Here is a 23,778-nt window from a genome sequence, read left to right as displayed (position 1 = left end):
CAAGATCTCGAAAATAAAATTAATTAATTTTTTTTAATAAAAAATATTATGTTCAATGACTAACTTACCAATTTTTGTATGAATAATTACATAACTATTTTTTATAAAAAAAAAAAAAATTACATTTTTACGTTTACATAATTTTTTTTTTATATTTTTATGGTTTTTCATAGAAACAACACGAAAACTACATAAAAGTAACATAAAAATAACATCTAAATAACATCAAAACAATAACAAAAAATAACATACATATAACAAAAAATGAACAACAAATTAATAAGAGTACAACATATCAAGACTGTATTTTCTGTAAATAAAATAAAAAAAACGTAAAAATGTTTAAAATTAATAAAATCATATTTTTGTAATTTTTTGTTATTTTTATGTATTTATGAAATAAGCCTTATATTTTTTATGAATTTATGTAGTAGTGGAATATTCTAATTCTAGTATTATATTGTATTTCTCTTTGTTACCAACCTATACTACATATAAATATATATATATTTGCCTTTTATGAGCTTTGTCAGCTGTAAAAGTGGTATAATCTTGGCTGCATTAGCATTATTAGCATACCATCATCTCATCTCATGCATGAGTTGGGTTTTTGTTTTTAATTATTTATTTATGAAAATTCCAATTAATTTAATTTAACATGGTAATTTTTTATCATTCCATGGGGTTGGGGACACCTACCTTTTATCAATTCAAATGTCATCATTTATTCCCTATTATTAGATATTTAACACAACTTTTGTCAACAATTTGAATTGAGACATAATTAGTTAGGGGAATAGAATAGAAAAATCTATTTTTAATTTGGTGTGAATCTAATGTATTAGATTGTCAAATCCTTCAATTGAGACATGTTCTTCTATTTTTCTTCCCTTTTTCTCGTTTGTTGGATGTCAATTCTCGTTTCACTGTTTGTTGGATTCCTAAACTTTTTAATGCTAATCGTTCATAGGGTAGCTACGAAATGTAACTTTTTTATTCCTTTATTCAGCGAGAAAGGTAGTATCTCTTGTCGCTACAGCTCGCTTTTTATTTGTTTTATGTCGAGCATCACTATAAAGCACACATCATGAAATATCGCTTTATAACTGATTAGTAATTTTTTATAATATTTATTAAAATTAAATAAGTAAGATCTGATATTAAATTGCACCAATAATAATATTACACTTCATCAAAATACAAACACCTTGAATATCCTTTAGCATTTCACTTTTAATATCTTCTTCATCAAAATAATAATAATGCATTGGAATGTTATTAATTTTTTTTACAAATTTAAATTTATTAATCCTTACATATATGTATATTATATTTTATTACCATCTATACTATTTTCATAAACTATTCTCATCTCAATAAACTTATATTTTGTTTTTCTCTTAAGCAATTGACACACACATATATGATGTTGAATAGGTCATTTTCATGATATAGTTATAAATATAACATTGACAAAACATAATAATATCATTTTTTATAATTTCAAAAATATCTTATATACTACAAATAAATATATAATATTTATTATTATTTATTGAAGGGCTAAGATGAGACGTTACCACAAGTTTGGAAGTGTTGTTGAGTGTCATAGCACAATGCCACAATAATCATCCACTTGTGAGAATTAAAAGAGTTTCTTCCAAGACTTTCTAAGAAAATATCTAACAAAATTATATATTAATTATACAATTTTAATTACTGTAGGAAAAATTGCTTGGTGAAATCCCAAGTTTGCCCTACACCACTCAAGAAACGAGTCAAAACGACAGGGACAAATCTGTCCCAGAAAAATTCAATTTAAAACTCAATCAACGACCAAAGAACCCTGGTCGTTTAACCTACACGACAATGGAAACTTGTCGTTCTTCACTCACACGACAAATCGTTTAAACCAAACGATTTGTCGTTCTGGATTGAACAAAAGTAAGTTCAATCAGAGCTAACCCTAGCTCATTTGCACCTTCGAACATTCGAGAATTTCTCAAATTCTCTCTCTTTCTCTCTGCCTTCTCTCTGGTTCTCAAACCCTAGAACCAGAGATCCTTCTCGATCTATTGATCGATCTTACCCAGAAACCTTCCCAAAAACACCACACAACACACACATACAAATATTCAAACATTGATCATTAGGTTAGGGTTAGAAAATTAACACCAGAGTTTATAGAGGTTCGCCCTAAATCAGGGGTACGTCCTCTTGAGCTCGCCTTGAAGACGATCTGCAGATCTGCACTATTGTGATGAAGTTTGATACAAAGGTAAGAAATCCAAGTCACAATATTTTGACTGGTATTTCAGATTTTGCTCTCTTTTCTTTCTAAGTGTTTATCTCTCTGTGTTTTCTGGTTTTCTCACTCACTAACACTTTTCTTTTCTTTGCATGAACATGGACTGCTGAGATTTGGAGCTGAAGCTTTCAGATCTTGTACTCTAGGGTTCGAGTTTCTGGTATCTCTCAACTGAGAGATCTGGTATGATCTAGTGTCCCTTTTATACTTGTAGTTTTAGGGTTGATCATAGATCTGGAAGTTAGTTACAGCTTCGGTTGTAACTAACAACCAGATCTTGATCCACTAGAGGCGAAGCCACCTAGGATCTGTTTTCTGTTGTGTTCTGGTTGTATTTATTTGTATTTTTCTCTTCATCTGTAAAACTGTAATAATAAAGGTTACAGTGAGGTCTAATTTTAACAATTTCCACCTTAGATCTCATCTGTAATCTTTATTATCATAGTTCTTCGTCCTCAAGGGTCTTAGCTCATAGTGGTAGTGGTCATCCACCACTACCAACCCCTAACAAGTCCAAGCAGTGCTTGAACTTGGTTAAGGGTAGCACCTTAGTACCGATATCAGAAGGATTCTCTTCAGTGGGAACTTTCTCTATCTGTACAACCTTCTGTGTCACTTTATCTCGTATAAAGTGATACTTTATTTCCACATGTTTGGTTCTGTCATGAAAGACAGGATTCTTACACAAGTGGATACAACTTTGGCTGTCTGAATAGATTGTAGGTTCTTCATCTAGGAGTTTAAGTTCATCTAGTAGTCCTTTAAGCCAAATGGCTTCTTTAATAGCCTCTGTAACAGCTACATACTCAGATTCTGTTGTAGATAATGCTACAACAGGCTGCAGTTGTACCTTCCAGCTGATGCAATTTCCCCATAGTGTAAAGAAATAGGCAGAGGTAGATTTTCTACTATCTCTGTCACCTGCATAGTCTGCATCACTGTACCCAGTGATCATTCTGTAGTTGTCCCTTCTTTTGTAGTTCAATCCCATTTCTGTAGATCCCAGTAAGTATCTTAGTAGCCATTTCATAGCCTCCCAGTGTTGTTTACCTGGGTTAGCCATGTACTTACTTAGTACACTAATGGCATAGGCTAAGTCAGGTCTGGTGCTTACCATTAGGTACATCACTGATCCCACTGCACTAGAATAAGGCACTTCACTCATAGATTCTTTCTCTGCTGTAGTTTTAGGACATTGCTCCTTGCTTAGGTAGTACTGGTTAGTCATAGGTTGCTTAGTTTGCTTTGCATTAGTCATAGAGAAATTCTCTAAGACTTTCTTAATGTAGTTTTTCTGATGTAGCCTTAGTGTCCCATGTTCCCTGTCCCTAGAGATGTTAATGCCTAGGATCTTAGCAGCCTTGCCTAAGTCCTTCATCTCAAATTCTTCCCTTAGCCAGCCTTTCATTAGGTCAATCCTGGTCCTTTCTTTGCTCACAATGAGCATGTCATCTACATACAACAGTAAGTAGATGACTTCATCAATCTTAGTGCCTTTGTAGTATAGACAGGTGTCATAATAGCTCCTAGAAAACCCTTTCTTGATCATGAACTCATCAAACCTTTTGTTCCATTGTCTTGGTGACTGTTTAAGTCCATACAGGGACTTAATCAGTTTGCAAACCAAGTCTTCTTTACCTTTTTCCTCATATCCTTTAGGTTGTTGCATGTAGATTTCTTCCTCAAGTTCCCCATGTAGAAATGCAGTAGTTACATCCATTTGATCAACTTCTAGGTCAAATTGAGTAGCTATGGTAAGTATAATTCTGATGGTTTTATACTTAGCCACAGGTGAGAATATCTCATTAAAGTCTATCCCTTCTTTCTGTGTAAATCCCTTAGCCACTAGTCTTGCCTTAAATTTCTTAGGATCTGTCTCAGTGAGTCCTTCTTTGTGTTTGAAAAGCCACTTGCATGACACTATGCTCTTTCCTTTAGGTTTCTTCACTAGTATCCAGGTTCTGTTCTTTCTCAGAGATTCCATCTCTGTGTCCATTGCCTTGGACCATTTCTTGGCATCTTTATCAGTCATAGCTTCTTCATAAGACTTAGGTTCTGTCATTTCCACTCCCATAGCACAAAAGAATGCATAGGCTAGCACTTCTTCCCAAGCTGTGAAGCTGAATCTCTGTGTGGGTCTAGGAACCCTTCTAGTTCTGTCTCTGGTCAGTTGGTAGTCTTGGATTTCCTCATTTTCTTGTCCTTCTTCAGTAATAGGTTCCACCTGAATGTTGTCATCCTGAACTTGGTCATTTCCTTCCAAGTTTTCATCTCCCTGAGGGTATTCCACCTGTTCTGGTTCCACCTGAACAGTATTAGGTTGAGTGTTCCTTGTTTGCATGTCCACTGATGTGCCTGCAGGGTTAGTGTCTAAAATAGGACTAGATATTGCATTAGTATTAGTAATACAAGGAAATAAATCTTCCTTAAACACAACATCCCTACTGTTTATAGTTTTAAAACCTTGTTTCTCCCTTACCCATAGTCTGTAGCCTTTAGTGCCTTCAGGATAGCCTAGGAACACACATTTTAGAGCTCTAGGCTCTAACTTACCAACACTCTGATGTGCATAGGCTGCACATCCAAATACCCTTAAATTTGAGAGATCAGGAGGCTTACCTGACCAGATCTCCTCTGGTGTCTTGAATTCAATGGCACTGGATGGACTTCTGTTCACCAGGTAGGCTGCTGTTAACACAGCTTCTCCCCAAAATCCCTTAGTGAGTCCAGATTGCAATAATAGGCATCTGACCTTGTTCATCAAGGTCCTATTCATTCTCTCAGCTACCCCATTCTGTTGAGGAGTAATTCTCACAGTTCTGTGCCTTTGAATTCCAACAGAGCCACAATATCTGTTAAATTCATCACTGCAAAACTCTAAGCCATTGTCAGTCCTTAGGGTTTTAACCCTTTGATTAGTTAAATTTTCCATTAGGGTTTTCCATTGTATGAATTTGGATAAAGCCTCATTTTTATGTTTAAGTAAAAATACCCAAACTTTTCTAGAGTGGTCATCAACAATAGACATAAAATACACATTTCCACCATGTGTTGGAGTTTTCTCTGGTCCCCAAAGATCAGAGTGAACATACTCCAATATATGCTTAGTTTTATGAATGCCTATTTTAAATTTTAGTCTATGATGTTTACCTAAAACACAAGATTCACAGAAGTCAACTTTACTTACTCTGTCCTTACCCAGTAATTTTTGATCACTCATGATCTGTAGGCCTTTCTCACTAATATGCCCCAGCCTTCTGTGCCATAGAACAGCCTTTAGGTCTTCTGGATTGCTAGTAACTGTATTGTTGCAGTGAGTCACTGGTTCTCCATCCAAGTAGTATAACCCTTCATGTTTGTGGCCTTTGATTATTGTCATAGCACCCTTACTTAGCTTCATTGAACCTGCTTCAATTTTGCTAACAATACCCATGTCATCTAGAACACTTATAGAAATTAAATTTCTAGCAAGATTAGGAACATACCTTACACCAGTTAGGGTTCTGACAATTCCATCAAACATTTTAAAACTGACATTACCTGAACCTTCAATATTGCATGTGTTGTTATTTCCCAGAATTACTTTGCCACCATTAGAGTTTCTGTAATCAGTTAGGATTTCCCTAGAATTTGTCATGTGAAAAGTACACCCAGAGTCCAAAATCCAGTCATCTTTGAAAGATGTAGATGCCACATAAACTTCACCACTATCATAACCATCAGAGTAATTTGCTTCTTGTTGCTTGTCATTTTGCTGTTTGTTTTGATCTGGTCTTTCTGAGAATCTGCCTCCTTTCTTGTTCTTGTATTTGTTGTTGTAGAAATAGCAGTCTTTCTTGTAGTGTCCAGGTTTTCCACAATAGAAACACCCTGTAGAATCACCAGAATCTCTTGATGGTGATCTATTCTTCCCTTTGTTTGAGTTTCTATGATGATGTGCACTATTACTTCTACCCCTGTTCTGGTAGAATTTCTTGTGAGATGGCCTTCCCCTACTTAGGTTCATTTCACCATGTCCAGAATTGGATTTTTCACTCTTCATCTCTAAGTCTTTAGATTTTAGGGCTGAGATGACTTCATCAAGTGTGATTGAAGTCCTTCCATACTTGATTGCTGTCTTTACCTCTCTGTATGAATCAGGCAATGAATTCAAAATGATTATTGCCTGATTTTCATCACTTAGAGCTTCATTCTCTCCTGAATTAGCCAATTCAATGTGCATTCTGAGAAACTCATCAAGATTCTGATCTAGGGTTTTAGTGTGGCTCATCTTAAACCCAAAGATCCTTTCTTTTAGGTAGATCTTGTTAGTTAGGGATTTTTGTTGAAACTGCTCTTCAAGTTTCTTCCAAATTTTAGCTGGTGTTTCTTCTTTATCAACCAATCTGATAATGGCATCAGAAAGGTTGAAAATTATGATTCCAGTGGCTGTTTCCAACAGTTCTTCTTGTTGAATCTTTGTAGTGTTTTCTGGCCATTCAATAGGGTCTTCAAGAACCCTAAGTAGTTTCTGTTGAGCCAGCAGGGATCTGATCTTTCTCCTCCAGATCCTGTAGTCACCAGATCCATCAAAACGATCAATGTCAACTTTGATATTGCTCATGTTAGAAAAAAAAAAATCAAAATTAAATTGAGTTGAGTTTAGAAAGATTTGTTTATTATCAGTTTGTGGAATTTCCACAGATTTTCCAATGTCCACAACTTCTTGTTGTGTTTATTCTTCTTCTCCCAGTCTTGATCACTTTCTTGAACCTTTCTTGAGTTGATTTAAGCTTGAACCAAAGCTCTGATACCACTGTAGGAAAAATTGCTTGGTGAAATCCCAAGTTTGCCCTACACCACTCAAGAAACGAGTCAAAACGACAGGGACAAATCTGTCCCAGAAAAATTCAATTTAAAACTCAATCAACGACCAAAGAACCCTGGTCGTTTAACCTACACGACAATGGAAACTTGTCGTTCTTCACTCACACGACAAATCGTTTAAACCAAACGATTTGTCGTTCTGGATTGAACAAAAGTAAGTTCAATCAGAGCTAACCCTAGCTCATTTGCACCTTCGAACATTCGAGAATTTCTCAAATTCTCTCTCTTTCTCTCTGCCTTCTCTCTGGTTCTCAAACCCTAGAACTAGAGATCCTTCTCGATCTATTGATCGATCTTACCCAGAAACCTTCCCAAAAACACCACACAACACACACATACAAATATTCAAACATTGATCATTAGGTTAGGGTTAGAAAATTAACACCAGAGTTTATAGAGGTTCGCCCTAAATCAGGGGTACGTCCTCTTGAGCTCGCCTTGAAGACGATCTGCAGATCTGCACTATTGTGATGAAGTTTGATACAAAGGTAAGAAATCCAAGTCACAATATTTTGACTGGTATTTCAGATTTTGCTCTCTTTTCTTTCTAAGTGTTTATCTCTCTGTGTTTTCTGGTTTTCTCACTCACTAACACTTTTCTTTTCTTTGCATGAACATGGACTGCTGAGATTTGGAGCTGAAGCTTTCAGATCTTGCACTCTAGGGTTCGAGTTTCTGGTATCTCTCAACTGAGAGATCTGGTATGATCTAGTGTCCCTTTTATACTTGTAGTTTTAGGGTTGATCATAGATCTGGAAGTTAGTTACAGCTTCGGTTGTAACTAACAACCAGATCTTGATCCACTAGAGGCGAAGCCACATAGGATCTGTTTTCTGTTGTGTTCTAGTTGTATTTATTTGTATTTTTCTCTTCATCTGTAAAACTGTAATAATAAAGGTTACAGTGAGGTCTAATTTTAACAATTACTATTATAAATATTGAATAAAGGTGTAGACTTTGGTACCTAAAGTAAAAGGGCATGATGTTGTGTTGTCAAATAATAAGAAAAGCCATTGTTTCATCCTATAAAAATCTATATTTTTTATATTTATGAGTTTTTTATTTTTTTTTTATAGTCGTTTATATTGTATTTATTAATTAAAATTATATATAAATTTCATCAAATTTTAAATAATTTATAGTACCAAAAATAAAATTTAAATAGATTTATTATTCAAAATATTTAAATATTATTTTTGATAATTTAAATTATTTATAATTTTTAAAAATAATCTAAAATAACTATAATATATATAACTGTGAAGTGTGAACATTAAATTAAACTACAAATTTTCCTCCATAACAAATATACCATAAAATTTGTTTAAAGGATTTGCCATATAGTATATAATTACCCACTAAAATTTTTAAGCTATTTTTTATTAACTATTCATCTTTTCTTTCTTTTTGGGCCACTCCCAATTTATAAAATTATACCCATTCCATTACTATAAAAAAAATAAAAAATATCTTTTTGATTTTTATTCCCAAAAAGGTTGAAAGTTGACAACTTTCATGGTTTTAGTAAGAATAGCATAGCATAGGGAGGACCCATCTAAATTTAAAGCTCAAATCTTTTTCACACACCAAAATAAAAATGGACACTTTAGTTTAGGCATCTACACGCGGCATCATCACTAACCAACCAGTCAAACAATTATATTTGAGCACATATTTTTTTACTATTTATTGATGATTTATTAATGGAGAGTTTTATTTGCATCAACAAAATTTATAAAGCCAATTATTCTTATGGGGTACTAAGTCCCTAATATGTCTAGCAGTATTATGAGGTGATGCTTTATAATTGGCTAATAATTTTTTATAATATTTATTAAAGTAAAGTAAATAAGACTTAATATTAAATTACACTAATAATGATATCACATCTCATAAAAGTGTTAGACACCATAAATATCCTTTATAATTTTTTTTTAAACATACTTCATTTTAATAATTTATTATTTTTTGTTAAAGTTTTTTCTAAAAGAATATATTTATCAAATAAAAATAAATTATATTTTAAATATTATGATAAAAAAATAAAATAAAAATTATAAGATTTTTATTAAAAAGAAAATTATGCATTATTCAAATAAAAAAAATTTAAAATAAATATTGAAACTAACATAATATAAGAAAGAAAATTTTAAAAAAATAGTAAAACTATTTTTTAAAATTATTTTATGTTTATTATTATTTTTTAAATATTAGAGTATATTTATAATTTTTTTATGTGAATAAAGGGGATGACGTGATGGGTTTCGAACTTTTGACTCAAATAAAAAAAGATGTTGGTAAAGACAATCCCTGTAAGTACACCACACAACATTGGTGGTATTGGTATATATTTATAATTTGTGAGGTATAAATGAAATTCTCTATTATTTATTAATTAAAGGTTAATTAAGATTTTTGTCCTCTAAACTTTGACATACATCAAATCATGTCTTTTGAATTTTTTTTGGACAGTTAAAAAAGTTTTTTATGAACTATTGAGATTCTTGGATTTAAGGACTTTTGTCTAATTTTATTCAATTTTACTAATTCAGTGATTTGTTTATGTACTAAATCATGCTCTCCAGACTTAGATATTTACCAAATTATGTCCCTGAAACTTTAATATTTACTAAATTATGTCTCTTGAATTTTCATCCATATTAAACTTTTTTTACTAAAATTAGAATAAAGTTCTCAAATCTAACAATCTCAATAATTCATAGAAAATTTTTAACGACTTTAAAAATTCGGGGACATAATTTGGTACATGTTAATATTTCAGGACAAAAATCCAAATTAACTTTAATTAAATGATTTTCATTTAATTTTAATAAATATATAAAATTAAATTATAGCAATATATATATAAAGAGGGCAAGAAAAGGAGATGGTGGTGGTATATGTCAAGTTAAGAAAGGCTTCTTCCAAAATTAAGGCCTGCCACAGAGAAAAAAAGAGTGAAGGAGGAGACGCAAACGAGAACAAAGCTTAATAGGTAAGAAAGATACGAACTTTCTTTCTTACTATTCTCCCTTTTCCCTTATCTTTCTTTTTCCCATTTTACTGCTTTTTCAGATTCACATTATTTCATGTTATTATTATGTTAATAATCTAAAAAGGTACCATCTTTTTCATTGTTCTGATTTTTGGTTTCTGGGATTAGCAACTTTTTTTGCTTGGTTCTAGTTTTCAGGGAAAAAGAAGTAAACTTTGAGGTAGATTTATTGATGGGGTTGTTTCAGATTCATAGAATTCAGAGCTTTCATTTGGGTTTTTTTTGATTGAAAATGTTGGAAATTGCTTACCATGTTCGTTTAATTAATGCCCCTTCATTGTGTTTTACGAAGTTGTTGTCTTTTACTATTCTTGTTTTTATGATATGGGTAATGTTTGGCCAATGAATTCTGTTCTACCCATCTTTTCAGATCTGAAATATCGTTTGTTTTGTCTCCTTTTTTATCGTTTTCTTTATATGATGTTCTTTCATCTTTAGATCGAATTAGTTCAATTTGATCAATTGTTATTGTTGTTGTTGGTATTAATTAAGATAAAATCTTTCTATGCAAAAGTGAAATTGGGTTTGAACAAAAGCTATGATGATTCATTTTGTTTATTGCAAATTATAACTTGTTTTTATTTTCTCTTCAGAATTCTGTGTCTCCCTCTTCACTCCCAAGGCTCTTGTGGAACCATGGACTATGAGAGCAATAATTGGATATTGGATGGGGTTTACAACTTCCCACATCTCTTTGGTGGTCTAATGCTTACAGCTGCTTTGTTGGGATTATCAACAAGCTATTTCGGCGGAATTGGGGTTCCTCATTTGCCATACTTGTGGTCTGATATGGGAGTTTTCTATAAGAAGAAACGTGAAAAGAAGCGTATTCGGGTTTATATGGATGGTTGTTTTGATCTCATGCATTATGGTCATGCCAATGCTTTAAGGCAAGCCAAAGCTTTGGGTGATGAGTTAGTTGTCGGTGTTGTCAGTGATGAGGAGATTATTGCCAATAAGGGTCCCCCCGTTCTATCCATGGAAGAGAGGTAGTTGTTCATACATTTGTTAGTTTTATTTTGTCCATTGACTTGACTTTGACTTTATTGTTAACATAATTTGAATTGTCCATTTCAGTTCCCCATTTTTACAAAACAAGCTTAAGTTATATATTTTGTAATATGCCTTGAAAGTGTGCTCAAAGTTTTCTTACTCGGTTGCTTTTATTACAATAATATGAAAATTTTGCTGTTATTGCTTGTTGACTTTGCTGCTAAGTATTGTTTAGTCTTTCTTGGAACTAATTTTGAAGTTCTTTCTAGGTTGGTTCTTGTTAGCGGATTAAAATGGGTGGACGAAGTCATAGCCAACGCTCCTTATGCAATTACCGAGCAGTTCATGAATAGACTCTTTAATGAGCATAAGATTGACTATATCATACATGGGGATGATCCTTGCTTGCTTCCAGATGGAACTGATGCTTATGCCTTGGCAAAGAAAGCTGGTCGTTACAAGCAGATTAAACGTACCGAAGGCGTCTCCAGCACAGATATTGTAGGTACTATGATTCTCTTTACCCCTCTTAGAACCATTATTTCAAGTTGATTTAAGAAGCTCCTTCGTTCTTCGTTCTTCATTATGGAGGCGGCATGCACAGTGTCTTTAGGTTTGAATGCTTTACACTTAGTTAAATTTTGCATCTTAAAGTCTTTCTATAAAATTCGTGTAGGAAGGATACTTTCTTGTTCGAGGGATAAGCAAGAAACTGAAGATCATAACAGTACCCCTTTGAAAGGAGATTCGCATAAAGAACAACAGTTCAAGGCCACCCATTTATCTCAGTTTCTACCAACATCTCGTCGAATTGTTCAATTCTCTAATGGGAAGGTATGTTCATTCAGTTTAGTAATATAATAGTGTTTTTATGCTTTTATTGTATAGATAAAACTTGCCATACTCATTATAAGTGTGGTCATATGTTAGTGTTAGATGTTCCTAATCTGTTTGATTATTCCATAAGATCAAGTTGTTTGATGACATTTATCTTATTTGCTTTTAGGGACCTGGACCGAATGCTCGTGTTGTGTACATTGATGGAGCATTTGACCTTTTTCATGCAGGACATGTTGAGGTATGGTTTTTGATATTCTATTGTTTTCTTTTCTTGTCATCCATTTGGTTGCAGTATGCAAAAGTCAACATATTGCTAGTTTGATGTGAAGAGGTCAAATTCAATTCAGAACCCCATCTCGGTCGTTGCTTAGTTCTAAATGGCTTACTATTTTAGTGATTGTTCACTAATCTCATAAACTCTAAAATAAAAATCACCCACATCACTAAATATGATTATCCTTTGTGATGTTAGACTTAGGGCCTACACTGTTGTATTAAGTCAACATGATCTGTGTAATTACAGAGATCATGGAGAAAACAACTCTTCAAAAATTGTTCTTGACTGTTTATTTTTCATTCAGATCCTAAAGAGTGCCAGGCAACTTGGAGACTTTTTGTTGGTCGGTATTCATGATGACCAGACTGTGAGGTATGCTCTTTCCCGAAATCATGAAGCTTTGTCCGCTATTCCTACAAATATAAAGATTATTTAGTCTTTCAAATGACATGGTTTTAATGATATTGCATGCAGTGAAAACAGAAAGAACCACCATCCAATCATGCATTTACACGAACGCAGTCTCAGCGTTCTAGCTTGTCGCTATGTTGATGAAGTCATCATTGGTGCACCCAGAGAAGTTTCAAAAGATGTGGTGAGTGAGTAATACTTGGGTCGGTTTTATCTCGAGCATTTAGTTGTCTTTGTCGATAATATTTGCATCTGTAAATATAAAGAACAACTGTTGTTGACATTCTCTTCTTCTTTCTCACGTGCATCTGTGATTCGAGTCTCTCTTGAGCACCATTATAGCAATTGCAATAGTTTTCTGGTCCCGAAATATTTGTAGGATTAGGCGGGAATCTTAGTTTAAGAAATGTGTTATATAAGTCTTGTATCTCATGACTAATGTTTTCTTGCAGATAACTACTTTCAATATCTCTTTGGTTGTACATGGGACAATTTCCGAGAACAATGTTTCGTTGACAGTAAGTAGTTTCGAGTTTTTTCACCTGCAATGATTAACATAATAATCTACTTTAAAATGGCTATAGATATTGAACAAATTAAAATTCTGAAACAGGATGAAATTGATCGATACGCTGTTCCCAAGAGCATGGGAATTTTTCAATTGCTCGAAAGTCCAAAATCTATTACAACTACATCAGTAGCTCAGAGGATAATGGCAAATCATGAAGCTTACAAGGTAATAGAATCATAACACCTCTTATATTCTTGTCTATGCTTTCAAGTTGAGATTTTGCTAAAAAGGGTTTTTCCACTTTTTATATTCGGGTGCAGAAACGCAATGCCAAGAAGACCGCAAGCGAAAAGAAATACTATGCAGAAAAGAAATATGTCAACGGTGACTAACCGAGCCAAGCCAAAGCCAAACCAGTAGGAAGTTTTCATGGTCCAGCCTTTTTTGATTCATTGAAGAGAAAGCCTTGCTTATTGTTGAAATAGGAACTCTCCATAGGTTCTTTAACTTTTTTGCCTCAACCTTTGAAGGAAGAAGAAGAGATCAAATCACAAAGAAAGCTTACACAACTCTGTTCAGACCTCAAATGGAGCTTCTTTCTTTCTTTCTTCAACACTTTGATGTAACTTGGTTAGGAGTTAGCAAGAACAAGTATATTTATAATATTGTACCATTACCATCACCATCATCATATCCCAATTCTTATGCTTGTACTGAGATTATATATAGTGCTCCTCTCACTGGTTTCACCTTTCCTTTTTGGCCCATTATTTATTATGTTTTTTTTTTTATCAAGTGTGCTATATATAAAAAGCAGTTATTTGAATTTTTGCTTGTAATGACATCAGAACATAACTCAATGCAATGATAATTTTATTTATTTTAGAAGACATGTTCATTTTTTTTACATGCCTTAAGTGTAGATTTTATATTTTGAATCTAATCTAAATCCCACTATAACTCAAATCTAATTCAATTAGTAAAAAATCAACATGAAAGTGTGAATTTTAAATTGACTTGCAAATTAACATGTTGGACTTGGACATGTATAGAATAGAATTCAAATAAGATCATAAATCCATTCAAACCATTTCAATTATACAAGTGCAAGCCTTTTTCAATACCATCATCAGATCATACATGACTGAAAAAGAAAAATCAATCCTTTGAGGGAAAAGAGGAAGATTCTTACATTTGCTATTAGCTATTAACAAGATTCTAGTTTTGAATGACTAAACAGTAAACACTATAACTCTTCTCTACTTTCTTCACTGACAAAAGCCATCCAAAAACTTAAAAAAGAAAATATATTCAATTCTCAACTGTTTCATGATTCATCTCCTCTCCTCCTTCTCCCAATTATCCTACACAAAAATGGAAGTTAATGATATCCAACATTATCCAATCCCCCAAAGCCAAAAAAAACCAAGCTTGTTTCAACTGTCATTTTCTCACTGAAACCAAGTGATTGGAGTGGACATGTTGTGAGGTGGCTGAGGCAACATACAATGCTGTTGATGGTGCCATTGATGAATGCCCTCATTAGCTACTCCTCTTATCCCACTAAATGCCTCACCACCAGCCTCACTAATCTGATTGGTTTCTTCCTCAACCTCCATGGAATCCTTATCCTCTTCATCCTCCTCAGCTTCCATTGATTCCTGAAGATGAACTGGTTCATGAGAAGAATCCTCCTCAGCTCCAACTGAGTTAGAAGGGATCAGCTGAGTTGGTGGTGACCAAGGAACAATGGCTTGACACTCATTTCCACTGAAAATCTTCTGGTTTGTTGCTCTGATTAATTGATCTGCAAATAATGATCAGATTCAGTTGCTAATTACAGTCAAAACCCTAGATTTATCTAAGCCACAAAAACTCATTTAAAGCATTTACCTTTGAAGCCAGATATGATATTGGAATCAACTGAAAGGGATAAAGTTGAAGAAGGCGAGTTACGAAAAATTGATGAATTGAAAGGCTTAAAGAGAACAATAGCTTTATCATCATAATCATTATCAACGGCATCCAATTCTCGAATTACAGGACCACCAGAACCACGACCACGACCTAAACCTGGTGCTCCAGCCATGGAAGAAGAAGGATGGAAAGGGAAAACATTAACAGATTCTTCTTCCTCCATTATGGGCGGCAACTCCGCATCCTAAAAAAAATAAAATCAAAATCAAAATCAATTTAGCAAACGATCAATCAAATCAATTTTGGGGAAGAACGAAGTTTAACAAGAAAAGGCGGTAAAGTACCAAACGGCGAATCTTAGTGGCGGGAGAAGAGAGAGAGAAGTCGGAGAAATCATTGGTGAGATCATCAGCTTCCTTTCTCTTCATTTTGGCAGTTCTGACAGTGTTGGTCTCCATACCCATGAATCCACCACCAACCATATTGAAATCCCTAGAATTAGAAATGAGACTGAGTTGAAACAATGAGCGAGTCGTTGAGAATAAGAGAAGGAATCGAAGACGAAGACGAAGAGGAATTGAGAAGATTGAATGAAGATAGTAATAGTAAAACCCTAAAGGTGTGATCTTTGATTAGATAATATACAGAGAGAAGAATAGAGAAAGAGGAAAGAAGTTTCGGGACACTACCTCCAGATTTCTCCAGAATTCTAACTTTTATTTTTCTTCTTCTTAATTTATCTTCATTATTATTATTATTATTATTATTATTATTATAATTATGGAAATTATCCCACATTATTTTTTTTATTGTTTTTTAATTTACGGTTTGATTGCTCTAGTGGTTTTTACGTAGGTTGTTATATGAATTTTAGTTGTGATTTAAGTTGCTCTGTTAGTTGTTATATGAATTTTTGTGTGGATTGTGGAATTCCGTAAAAATACAAAAAAAAAAAACATTTTAAAGTGTAAAAATGAAAAAATCTCTTATTATTATTATTATAGGAAAATTTTATAATTTTAAAAGGATATACTGATACACCTTTTCGTATCCGAAATAATTTTTTAATTAAATTTTTTCTCATGATCATCTACCTTGTGACTATTTAAAACATTTTGTAAATTTTAAAAAAATTCGAAAAAAAAAATTAACACGCTAAAAATAGGAGTTTACAATGCTCCTCTTAAAAGGGATGCACTGATTCATTAATGCACTCTCTATCTATTTTTCCATCTAGGCAAATTTTATAGTTCAATTTATTTTCATATTCGTATATGTAATAGTTATTTAAGATATCTTATAAAATTTTGAGAAATTAGAAATAATTTAAAATATGGAAAGAAGTGTTCAGAGAGTCTATTTCATATGCGTATAAAATAAAATAGTCATGCATGCAACAAATTGTTTGAATGCTATTTTCGATGTGTTAAATTTTTTAAAATTTTTTAAAATTTTGCAAGATGTCTTAAATAATTATAACGTACATGACTATGAGAAAAAATTTGACTACAAAATTATTTCAAATGCCAAAATAGATATGGATACATTGGTGCATCCCTTTTAAAATGGTATTTTCGTAGACTCCCTATCTGTTTCGATATTTAGAAAAAAAATTAATCTAATTTTTTTTTTTATGATCGTATTATAGTTATATAGTATCACCTGTAAATTTTTAGAAAATTTCAAATAATTTACAATGTCGAAAAAAAGATTTTATATTTTATACCAAAATAAATAAGAGAATTTACCAAAATTTGTCAAAGAGAGAGAGAGAGAATTTACCAAAATGACCATTTTTTTTGTAATGTTAGTGTCTCCCTTCTCGTGAAGAGTAAAGACACTCTTTTTTTGTGAGATGTGTTAGGTTGAGAATTGTAAATAGATTTGAAGATCCTTACTCATTAACATATTATTTGTCAAAATGTAATTAATTAAAAAATATATAAGAAAATTTTGTAATAGACCCTTCAAAATAGGTGCATTGATGGATACACTCATTAATGTTTTTAGCATTTATTTATATAGTATAAATTACAATTATATTTTTTTTATATCTATTTAGCAAAATTTTTAAAAAAAATCAAATAATTTATTATACCAGTGAGTATTTTATTTTGCATGTGTGCAAAATAGACTAGTATCTTTTGTACAGTGAATTATTCTAATTTTTTTTAAAAAAAATTATAAAATATCTTAAATAACATATATTTGTTATATAAACAAATTAAAATTAAAACTATGAAAGTAGAAACACCATATTTATACATGTATGGATTATTAAAATGCAGTATAATCCAATTATACATTGGAGGTTGGATTTCTTCCACCAATCTAATCCAATACAAGTTCCATAATTTTGTTAAGACAAGTTAGATTTTTCTATATTCTTTCATGAATTTTTTATTCTTTGGCCCAAACTTAGTGAAGTTATATTCAGTCTCCAAAATGTGTGTTGGCTTGGCTAGACATGTTGGAAAATTGGTGAAGAAAATGGTCCTTCAACACTAGCAAATTGTACAAAATCGACTATGTGTTAGTAGGGATTGGAACTGGTGCGAGTGTCGATGAGATTCCTTGGCAAGGAAGCGAAGGCGGTAAGCTTTGGTGTATAAATCCATGGTTGGCGAGGACAATGGCGGTTATATCGAGATGTTTACTCGATTCAAAATTAGGATTTTTACCCCCAAACCACAACAACGATAACAACTAGCTTAACTACTCTTTTTATTAAGACCATTCATTATATTATACATGGGGTGAAGATTTGATTGAATGATAAACATTACCTTGCTTGATAATCAAACTCTGAGTAAAGAATATATACACATTGATTTGAACATGTATGCCGTGGAGTTTGATTCAAATGATTTCGACTTCATCCGGTGAGAGTAATAGAACGATGGAAGAATAACTCATCATAGGGTACATGTTCGAGTCGAGGAAGTGTGCATACTGTCTCAACGCGACATCTCTTCCTGGAAGATCGGGAGAGAGGATGTCATAAGGTGCAGACTTGCCAGTGTCGATCAATGGCTCCCATCTGTGTCCAGGCCGCTCTGGCAGCGTAATGGTAACTGGTACATGACTGGAATTGAAGGCAACATAGATTTCTCTTTTCGCCGAGTCTTTCTGCGATCGTTGTCAAGTCAAAAGGATAATGTTAGTTAAAACGGAAGAAGCCAACAGATTTAAGTTTTGACCATGTTCTGGTGAATTCACAATGCATTTTTGCTTCCATTCACTTTTCGAGCTTAAAGGGCTTTAGTTTCCATTTAGAAATTGCAATTTTTCATAGCAAATTAGAAATGACTAATTAGGATTTTTTCCCACAAACTTTGACGTGTACCAAATTATACTTCTGAACTTTTCAAACCGTTGATACTTCACTCTGAACTATTAAAATTGTTGGATTTAAGAATTTTCGTTCAATACCGTTCAATATTAGTAACATGCGCCTAACTTGAACGGAAATTTAGAAGACACAACTTGATACATGGACAATCACTACATTAGGCATCAGTCAATAAAATTGAACAGAATTAGACTGAAATTACTAATCTCAATAGTTTAATAGTCTGAATAGTTTAGAAGACACAATTTGGTACATGTCAAAACTTAAAGAATAAAAATCCTAATTAGCTAATAATAAAACGAACTAAAGATCATTTTCAGAGAGTGAATGTCATTATAAGTTTTAAGAAGAGAACATACCAGACTAAAGGCCACAAAACGACTTGTCTCGGACCAGTCTGGCACTCCCGGAGCATGGCCATGCCACTGCAGCCTCTCAGCTGTTGGAAAGTCATCTAAGCCGAGTGACTCGCATTCCCTGCAAGATCATAGCATTTAACATAAGACGGAAAAATGTTAACCACAAAGCAAATATAAAAGTAGAATCTTGTAATTTAGAGGTTTTAATTAATTACTGTCGGAATTTGGTCACAAGGCAACAAAATCTGAAGAAGTCTGACGAGGTCTCTTCCTTCTTATCCCACCGGAAGTAATTGATCTGCGGCCTAGTCCAAGTCAGCATTAACAATTGGAACTTGATCTAGAATAAAGAGAATCAGAAGAGTTTCGAGGATCACATAATTATCGTGGCAATATGTATTGTTGTTTCCGCCTTTTGTATGACCATATTCATCGCCCATGTATATCATCGGAACACCCTGCTCGCCAAAAAAAAGAGCGAAGAAATATTATGTGTTGCTTTCAAACTATATTTGCAAAAAATGTAGACAGGTAAAAGTCCTGCGGGAATTCGAAGACACAAACACAGAATATCGAAGTGATTTCAGTTCAGTCCAACTGAGAACAGAAAAATGAAGTAGAATTGAACCTTACTTGGGAAACCATGAGGCAAAGGAAAAAATTCCGCATCTGTCGCTTCCTTAATTTCTTCACAGAAATGCTTACAAACTCTCCCTCCTATGTATATTTGACATTCAAAATCTTGGCATAAATATCAACAGATAATTTAAAGCATACATATATATATCATAGTAAAATATTTGGGTAGAGCATATATTTCCACTGCCATAAATGTTTACACAGTTCTTTCTATTTACTGAAGCAAGCATCCTTATTCATTAGAGTTCTAAATTAAGGCATGCCCAACTTATCAACGTTCCCCGTGATAATCATATCGACAAGAAAAATATGTGAATTATTCATGTGTTATTCAGATATACCTGTCCACAGTTCCAGCTATTATTATGACTCTCTCCATCGTTGTTGTCTTCTCCATTTGCCAAGTTATGTTTATTGTTATATGTAACCAGATCCGCCAAAGTAAAACCATCGTGTGCACAGATAAAATTGATACTATTCCACGGTTTCCTTCCTCCTTTCTACTCCAGGATTTTAAAGAACGAATGATATTAGCCACAAAAGCGAATAAGACTAGCTGACAGAGACTATCAAACTTAATTCATTGAAGTAAAAGTACGAGTAAAGTGTTTCTCGGGAAGCAATAACATGGTAATTGAAATTACCTGGTAGAGATTCGGGCTTCCACAAAGGCATTCAGCCAGAGCCCCTGAAAAACCATCTGTACCCTTTATAAACTGTCGCACTGTGTCTCGATACTGTAATTGAAAATTAAAAAAGAAAATCACATCATAACAAAATGGGAAACTAAACAATGAACCGAAAAATTCAATATTACAGACGGTGTTGGTGGTTGCGGCCTTTTCTTTTCTTCCCTCAGTTGGAATGATAAATACAATAATTTAAATAATAAACAAACCTTTCCATTCCATTCTGACCAAATACCCCAGTGAGGAAAGGCGCCAACTTGGTACAAACCACCGGTATCCCATGCTTCAGCTATAAGCTATGAGGGAAAGAAAGTTTGTTTAGTGATCAGTTAGTAGAAAAATAACACCCCCCAAAAAAAAAAATTCAATTTTGAGATGGCCCGTAAAACATAGACCCCCAAAGTAGAACCTTCACTCCATGGAGTATTGGATCGTTGCTTATCATGTCAATCAAAGGAGGGCTGCCAAGAGGCGTGCCAATTGTGAGAAAGTCGCCTTCAATTGGACTACCATATACATTGACAGCATTCCAAAGACTGTTCGGAAAAGAAAAGGAAAAACAAAGCGAATAAGAAGAGTGACGGTAAAAAACAATGCACCGAATAAAAATGCATGTCAAATAACCTGCTACTCCTGGTCATGATGGAAGCAAGATCAAAGCGAAAACCATCAACATGCATTTCTGTTACCCAATATCTGTTACAGGAGAAAAAATACAGACACCCTCATCTGTCAACACTAGGGAATTGTAACTGAACATAAAACAGCAAATACTCAGAATCAATGTTTTAAAGGAAAATCTCTAAGGTGACAATGACCATACCATGATCCTCTCGGTCACCTTCAAGATATCATATGTGACAAAAAATAAACTTTAGAAACTATGATATGGTACTTGAAACATAGAGAACTGTAATATCTACCTTAAGCAGTCTACTATAAATTGGCGCACAATAGGATGGTTGCAATTGAAGGTGTTACCACATCCCGAGTAATTGTAAAACTCTCCCTGAAGAATATAAAATCAGAAATTTAAGAACACGAAATATATATGTATATAGACTTTTACAGAGTTTAAAATTCATATTGGAAGGCATGGCTTAGGAAGTAAAAATTAAACAGTACTTGATGATTAACATTGCTTCTAGAAATCATTATATTGTTTCACAACATTTTACCAGAAAAAGTGCCAAAGAACACAAACTACAAACAAGTAACTTACCTTAGGTGCAATCATGTAGTAAGCACTATTATCAGCACCTCTAAAAGACAAAATAGGACCATTTTCATTGCCTTCAGCTGTGTGATTAAATACAACATCCATGATCACCTGCAAGCATGGATGAGCATTGAGCTCTGTGAAATGAAATCTAAAAGGAAAGGAAAAATATGAAGTTATACTACTAGCTCTCACCTCAATTCCTCGCTTATGTGCTTCTTTGATAAAAAGCTTAAGTTCATTTACCGCATCACGTCCGCAATTACGTGTGCCCACGGATGAATATCGTATCATTGGTGAAAAGTAATTGACAGTAGAATACCCCCAAAAGTTTACCCTGAGAACAAAACAGAATGTATGTGGCTGAATAGAACTTTTGACCAGAACTAAGAATTCAATGTGAAAATCCATTAGCATAGCTTATACAAATATTGTTATAATTTGACTAATTGAAATTTGGATATTGCTATGAAATGCCATATGATCGCACTAAAACTAGATAGGCAGACAGAGTCTCACAAACAATGACAGAAAACTATACATATGAAGTTAAATGCCATACTTATAATCACCCTGAATGGCATTGTAGCTGTGGTACTCAAGCTCATTAAACTCGTGGCATGGCATTAGCTCTATACAGTTGATCCCAAGTTCCTACAAAATAAAGGAAACTAATGAGTACATCCAAAAATCATCTCAAACATTCCTTTTCTTGTCTTCCTGGATAGAATCCATGCACAAATGAGATTGTTCTGTGATAATATTTGGTTTTCCAGATATGAATTAAAGCAGAAAGCATTTCAAGTCATGGTGAGAAGACTAACCACTGATATTTCTCATCTTCAGCATTAAATACGAAAATAACATGATTAACATAGCAAGATAGCTGCTTATATTATGAAGCTCAATATCATTTCATCAATTTTTGAATTTCCTAGGAAGGGTTGCATATTTGTTCTGTAATGTTGATATTATATACCTTTAAGTGATCAAGCTTCTCCACAGCACCGATATAAGTCCCGGGGAATTCAATTCCGCTAGATTCATGCCTCGTAAACCCTCTAACATGCATCTCATAAATAATAAGATCTTTTTGTGGGTATTTAAGAGGCAAATCTCCTTCCCAGTCAAACTGAAATCAAACATAAGAAACAAAAAAAGAAACTTTAGATTCCAAATGTTTCAAAAGGATGAGAACCAGGGTCACAATAAACTCTCACTCTTCTGAAGAACATGTTCCTTATGGAAATCAAAGTAGTACCTTGTCATCAATAGAAGGTATCATGCATGCCATTTGGGGCCAACAATTTCCATCTGATCCCAAAGCTCCAAACTCTCCTCTACGAATGACTGCCTAGAAATCCAATCCAATCCAATCAAATCAAATCGAATTCGAGTATCCATTAAACTTCACATTAACCATATATACATTCTTCTAGCTAGGCATAAAGGGAAAATTTGGTACTATTTGTATAAACTATTAAAAACCAAGAACAACTTAAAATGGGTTATTAATGGCATTGACACCAACCTTTGCATATGGATCCAATACAATACGAGAAGGATCAAAGTAATGCCCATCTTGTGGAGAAAATTCACCATCAAATTTATAACCATAAAGCATATCTTTAAAATCCCCTTTGAGAAAAACATGCCAAACACTTCCAGTCTGATTACAAATAGGATCAAGTGTTATCTCCTCACTCACTCTATTCTGCATCACATAAAAAAGATCAATTCTTTAACAAATCCCCGAAAATCCCAATTCACTAATTCAAGATATAATTAACAAGAAAAAAAGTTCGATTACCTCCTCCAAATCAGAAACACTGATCAAACAAAGAGTGGCAGAAGCCGCATTGCCAGAGTAAACAGCAAAATTAACACCACCATCACAAAGCGTAGCACCAAGCGGCGCCGGATAACCCTTTAAGACCTGAAAATTTCCCAATTTGGGTTCATCGACCACAAAGGCGGCGCCTTTAGCTCCTCCTCCTGCGTTTGGGATAAAAGGGTTTCTCCGAGTGGGAGTGAGAGTGTTTCGATGGTAGTTTTGCTTCCGATTTGAAGTAGAACTAAAACCCTTGGATGGAAATGGCAGAGGGTTAGGAAGAAGAAGAAGATGATGATGACGATAATGGTGGAATTTTGGAGCATTGCAGAGAATTGAAGAAGATGACATTGTTAGGGTTTGGTATGGCCATTGGTGATAGTAGCAGTGAAGCTCCATTGATTTTTGAGTAAGGAAGGAATCTCAGTGATGAAGATTTTTGTTCGTTGGCGCCATCGATGGTTTTTCTCGACACGTGGCAATAGAATGATTTGACACGTGTATTCTCATT

General features: G+C 33.6%; 3 protein-coding genes across 4 annotated transcripts; 1 reads left to right on the top strand and 2 right to left on the bottom strand.

Annotated features, from left to right (window-relative positions):
• The first annotated feature begins 10,003 nt into the window (after positions 1–10,003).
• On the top strand, positions 10,004–14,149 carry LOC115711353 (ethanolamine-phosphate cytidylyltransferase). The gene is made up of 10 exons (XM_030639690.2): positions 10,004–10,169; positions 10,823–11,218; positions 11,492–11,727; positions 11,899–12,056; positions 12,229–12,300; positions 12,644–12,711; positions 12,814–12,934; positions 13,203–13,268; positions 13,364–13,486; positions 13,582–14,149. The coding sequence occupies exons 2-10, from the start codon at positions 10,866–10,868 to the stop codon at positions 13,651–13,653; spliced, it is 1,269 nt and encodes a 422-aa protein (XP_030495550.1). The 5' UTR covers positions 10,004–10,169; positions 10,823–10,865; the 3' UTR covers positions 13,654–14,149.
• A 168-nt stretch (positions 14,150–14,317) lies between these two features.
• On the bottom strand, positions 14,318–15,926 carry LOC115711355 (uncharacterized). The gene is made up of 3 exons (XM_030639691.2): positions 15,523–15,926; positions 15,155–15,422; positions 14,318–15,068 (listed from the first exon to the last, which is right to left on the bottom strand). Exons 1-3 carry the CDS (start codon positions 15,658–15,660, stop codon positions 14,713–14,715), a joined length of 762 nt encoding a protein of 253 aa, XP_030495551.2. The 5' UTR covers positions 15,661–15,926; the 3' UTR covers positions 14,318–14,712.
• A 1,955-nt stretch (positions 15,927–17,881) lies between these two features.
• Positions 17,882–23,765, bottom strand: LOC115709871 (isoamylase 1, chloroplastic). 2 transcript variants are annotated; one of them, XM_061111100.1, is made up of 18 exons: positions 23,247–23,761; positions 22,968–23,150; positions 22,698–22,790; positions 22,416–22,568; positions 21,999–22,090; positions 21,632–21,773; positions 21,440–21,547; positions 21,141–21,226; positions 20,842–20,913; positions 20,627–20,753; positions 20,427–20,513; positions 20,173–20,265; positions 19,870–20,028; positions 19,523–19,606; positions 19,267–19,347; positions 19,105–19,187; positions 18,890–19,007; positions 17,882–18,307 (listed from the first exon to the last, which is right to left on the bottom strand). In XM_061111100.1, exons 1-18 carry the CDS (start codon positions 23,664–23,666, stop codon positions 18,038–18,040), a joined length of 2,451 nt encoding a protein of 816 aa, XP_060967083.1. In that variant the 5' UTR covers positions 23,667–23,761; the 3' UTR covers positions 17,882–18,037. The 2 variants fall into 2 exon arrangements, 1 of the variants encoding a protein (XP_060967083.1); XR_009686600.1 differs by lacking the exon at positions 17,882–18,307 and having other exon boundaries at positions 19,105–19,194; positions 23,247–23,765.
• Between the last annotated feature and the right edge of the window lie 13 nt (positions 23,766–23,778).

The sequence above is a fragment of the Cannabis sativa genome, chromosome 3, assembly GCF_029168945.1.
Source record: "Cannabis sativa cultivar Pink pepper isolate KNU-18-1 chromosome 3, ASM2916894v1, whole genome shotgun sequence".
NCBI classification, from domain to species: Eukaryota; Viridiplantae; Streptophyta; class Magnoliopsida; order Rosales; family Cannabaceae; genus Cannabis; species Cannabis sativa.
The sequence above is the reverse complement of the archived record's forward strand: the minus strand, read 5'-3'. Positions and strand labels throughout refer to the sequence as shown.

Bases quoted from the DNA above. Each gene is read 5' to 3' on its own strand.
- LOC115711353 (XM_030639690.2), top strand. From the start codon at position 10,866: ATGGACTATGAGAGCAATAATTGGATATTGGATGGGGTTTACAACTTC. The intron at 12,057-12,228 runs GTATGTTCATTC...ATTTGCTTTTAG, and splicing joins TTCAATTCTCTAATGGGAAG to GGACCTGGACCGAATGCTCG. The intron at 12,712-12,813 runs GTATGCTCTTTC...TATTGCATGCAG, and splicing joins CATGATGACCAGACTGTGAG to TGAAAACAGAAAGAACCACC.
- LOC115709871 (XM_061111100.1), bottom strand. From the start codon at position 23,666: ATGGAGCTTCACTGCTACTATCACCAATGGCCATACCAAACCCTAACA. The intron at 22,569-22,697 runs GTACTACTTTGA...GTTTGATTTCAG, and splicing joins TACCTTCTATTGATGACAAG to TTTGACTGGGAAGGAGATTT. The intron at 20,514-20,626 runs GTTCTACTTTGG...TTTCCCTCATAG, and splicing joins CAATACTCCATGGAGTGAAG to CTTATAGCTGAAGCATGGGA.
- LOC115711355 (XM_030639691.2), bottom strand. From the start codon at position 15,660: ATGGTTGGTGGTGGATTCATGGGTATGGAGACCAACACTGTCAGAACT. The intron at 15,423-15,522 runs GTACTTTACCGC...TATTTTTTTTAG, and splicing joins CCACTAAGATTCGCCGTTTG to GATGCGGAGTTGCCGCCCAT. The intron at 15,069-15,154 runs GTAAATGCTTTA...CATTATTTGCAG, and splicing joins TATCATATCTGGCTTCAAAG to ATCAATTAATCAGAGCAACA.